This window comes from Lolium rigidum, chromosome 5 (genome assembly GCF_022539505.1).
Source record: "Lolium rigidum isolate FL_2022 chromosome 5, APGP_CSIRO_Lrig_0.1, whole genome shotgun sequence".
Taxonomy (NCBI): domain Eukaryota; kingdom Viridiplantae; phylum Streptophyta; class Magnoliopsida; order Poales; family Poaceae; genus Lolium; species Lolium rigidum.
The window spans coordinates 97,369,254-97,372,128 of record NC_061512.1 but is presented as its reverse complement, the minus strand read 5'-3'; the positions used below and the strand labels follow the sequence as shown (position 1 = coordinate 97,372,128).

Below are 2,875 nucleotides of genomic sequence, written 5' to 3'. Positions count from 1 at the left end.
TTCTGATGGTGCCTTGGTGTACTTCCCAGCTCTTTAAAAAAAAACATCAATTGCATTTTCTACCCTTGGAGGCAACTGTACTTCGCTAGAAAATCTAGACTGCTTCCTAGGGTCGCTACCCCGGGCATACACTTTCGTCGATGCCTCATCATGCTTGCCGAGCGTTGCCGTGGGCCATCTCTAGCGCAAGCTTCTTCCTACCTTCCGGGTATGTGCGCTAGTTTCGACGCGACCTTCCTCCGACATGAGGAACCTCACAAAAGTGGACAACGCATCAACCCGTGCTAGGCATGGGGAGCTGCTGAAGCTGTGTCGTTGTACCGATAGGGCCGGGTGACGGGGAGAATGGACGCCGACCATCCTATTTGCAGCCCGGTTGTCTTGTGCGCCGGATAACAAGAACACGTTGCTTGGTCGTCCTCCGTGTTGCAGCAGCAGTTGGTGCGATTGGTATTTTTCTAATCGATTTGACATATCCATGTTGTGTGTAGGCTCCGAGCAATTCATCTTACTAATTACAGGTAACAGAAGACCATTGGCACTAGTCTCCAAGAATTCAAAGCTGCGGCAGCGTGGGTTGTCACCAATATCAGAAGTGAAGCAAACTCACAATTGTTGTCCGAGCACTAAAGGGAGACAACCAGGACCTGGCTGCAATCGGTCAATGTACACAGATATCAGTAGCTAGGCTGAATTTGTAGTTTAAAAATCATGTACTGCCCTAGTGCTTCCTATATTAACTGTGTGTACTTATCATCGTCAAGTATTTGAACTTTCCCTCAGATCATTTTAAATTGACTTCACTCTAAAACTAAGTGATTACAAAGAATGAGTGTACTTCTTTATTACAGACAATAAAACGAGTGAGCTACAAATTGCAATAAAACTAAGTGATTTACCATCACACGCATTCTACTGCTGCTATCTTCTGCTATCTTGTCAAGTATTTGAATTTCTCCACAGATCATTTTAAATTGACTTTACTCTAATACTAAGTGATTACAGAGAATCAGTGTACTTCTTTATTACAGAGAATAAAACGAGTGAGCTACAAATTACAATAAAGCTAAGTGATTTACCATCACACGCATTCTACTGTTATCTTCTGCTATCTTGTCAAGTATTTGAATTTCTCCACAGATCATTTTAAATTGACTTTACTCTAATACTAAGTGATTACAGAGAATGAGTGTACTTCTTTATTACAGAGAATAAAACGAGTGAGCTACAAATTACACTAAAACTAAGTGATTTACCATCACACGCATTCTGCTATCTTGTGGGACACCAGGGGACGCGGATCAGTGGGCAGCAAGGTGGTGTTGCTCAATCTAGTACTTCAGCTCGAGATTGTCTTGATTGGTTTGATATACTTCCCTTCCCGCATGTTTATTTTGCTCGAAGAATAAGTGTGTACTGCTTAGAAAAAGTAAGTTCAGTTCTTTAAACAAATTAACTAACAAGTAGATTTCATGTGTTACTACTACTGAAAATGTATTTCTAATTCATGTGGTTGGCATCAGCAAGCATATCGCAAAAAGGAACTAGGCAAAAAACTGAATTACACAGGAAGTATTGTGTAGAGATAACCACGTACATGTCCAAAGTCTTATCTTCTCAACACAGCAATCACCGGACCACTCTCTGTATTCTTTTTCACTTCTATCAAATCCATCGCAACAAGAATCCAAGAACTTCAGTTGATGAAAGACATCGAGCCAACAACAGACTCGTTCAGTTTCATAGAGACAAGTACATGAGGGAGAGAGGAGAAGTACAGGTGGGAGAGAGGATAAGTACAGGGGCGTCAGCTGGGACCATGGACAATAGCGTCGGGGGAGCAGTCCATCCAGCACCGCGCAGCGCTGCCTCCACAAAATCGACAGCACGAGCTACTGCTAGAATCTGCTGTTGTTTGCGGCAGCTCGAGTTCTGCGCTGTGTCTTGGTCGGCAGGCACGGGAATGATGGCGGATGTGGTTGTTGGAGCCCCATCGTCTTCAACACCGGGCATACCTTGGTTCAGTCGGAGAGGACCGGTGTCAGCCCGCAAGCAGCGCCGCCAAGGTTAAAGACAGCGTCGCAGAGACGGAAGGGCGCGGGAGGCTGAGGCCCCCGGTGGGATGCTGCGCACGGCGATTTTTGGAGGTTCGGGCGACGCGGGTAGGACTGGCGGCAGGGGATCTGGGCCAGCCCAGGTGTGACAATTCAAGAAGTCCTCAATCCTACTGCCTCTGGCGGCGCAAGAGCTTGGCAACAGCGTGCGGGGCCTCTGGCGGCGCGGGTGGACACAGGCGGCGGTGGCTCTGCGGATTGTCGCTGGAGGCGGGAAGTTGCGGCGGAAATCCGACGAAGGATCCCAGGCCAACGGCGTCCACGGAATCGGTGCGCGGCGGCGGCGCTGGAGAAAACGAGCGGGCGGGCTGCCGACGGTGGGGAAGGCAGGGCGGCGGTAGCGCCAGGGGCGCGGCGGCGGCAAAACCAGGGGGCGCGGCGGCCGCTCCAGCGGCGCGGCTGATGGAGTTTGTCGGGGCGCGGTGGAGGGAGCCCGTGGGGGCGCGGCGACGGCAGCCACAGGGGGCGCGGGAGCAGTTTGCGAGGGGAGAGGATGGTGCGAGGTGTGGATAAGCCGATAAGGTGTTTCTAATTGTTTTTCCGCTAATCGCCCTCTTATAGATCCGGTGGTGCTCAGAATAATATTCTGAGCACCGGTTTCAGAATAGTGCGACCTATATATATATATATATATATATATATATATATATATATATATATATATATATATATATATATATATATATATATATATATACATATATATATATATATATGTATTTAATTTTGCAATGATTTAAAGGGAACCAAATTGAGTACTT

General features: G+C 47.4%; 1 protein-coding gene across 1 annotated transcript; it reads right to left on the bottom strand.

Annotated features, from left to right (window-relative positions):
* Window positions 1–922: 922 nt before the first annotated feature.
* On the bottom strand, window positions 923–2,383 carry LOC124654946. The gene is made up of 3 exons (XM_047193919.1): window positions 1,801–2,383; window positions 1,598–1,694; window positions 923–1,416 (listed from the first exon to the last, which is right to left on the bottom strand). The coding sequence occupies exons 1-3, from the start codon at window positions 2,011–2,013 to the stop codon at window positions 1,340–1,342; spliced, it is 387 nt and encodes a 128-aa protein (XP_047049875.1). The 5' UTR covers window positions 2,014–2,383; the 3' UTR covers window positions 923–1,339.
* Window positions 2,384–2,875: the final 492 nt, after the last annotated feature.

Coding starts and splice junctions, on each gene's coding strand:
- LOC124654946 (XM_047193919.1), bottom strand. CDS start 2,013: ATGCCCGGTGTTGAAGACGATGGGGCTCCAACAACCACATCCGCCATC. Junction 1,695..1,800: donor TGGTCCCAGCTGACGCCCCT/GTACTTATCCTC, acceptor CATCAACTGAAG/TTCTTGGATTCTTGTTGCGA. Junction 1,417..1,597: donor GAAGATAAGACTTTGGACAT/GTACGTGGTTAT, acceptor TTTTCTAAGCAG/TACACACTTATTCTTCGAGC.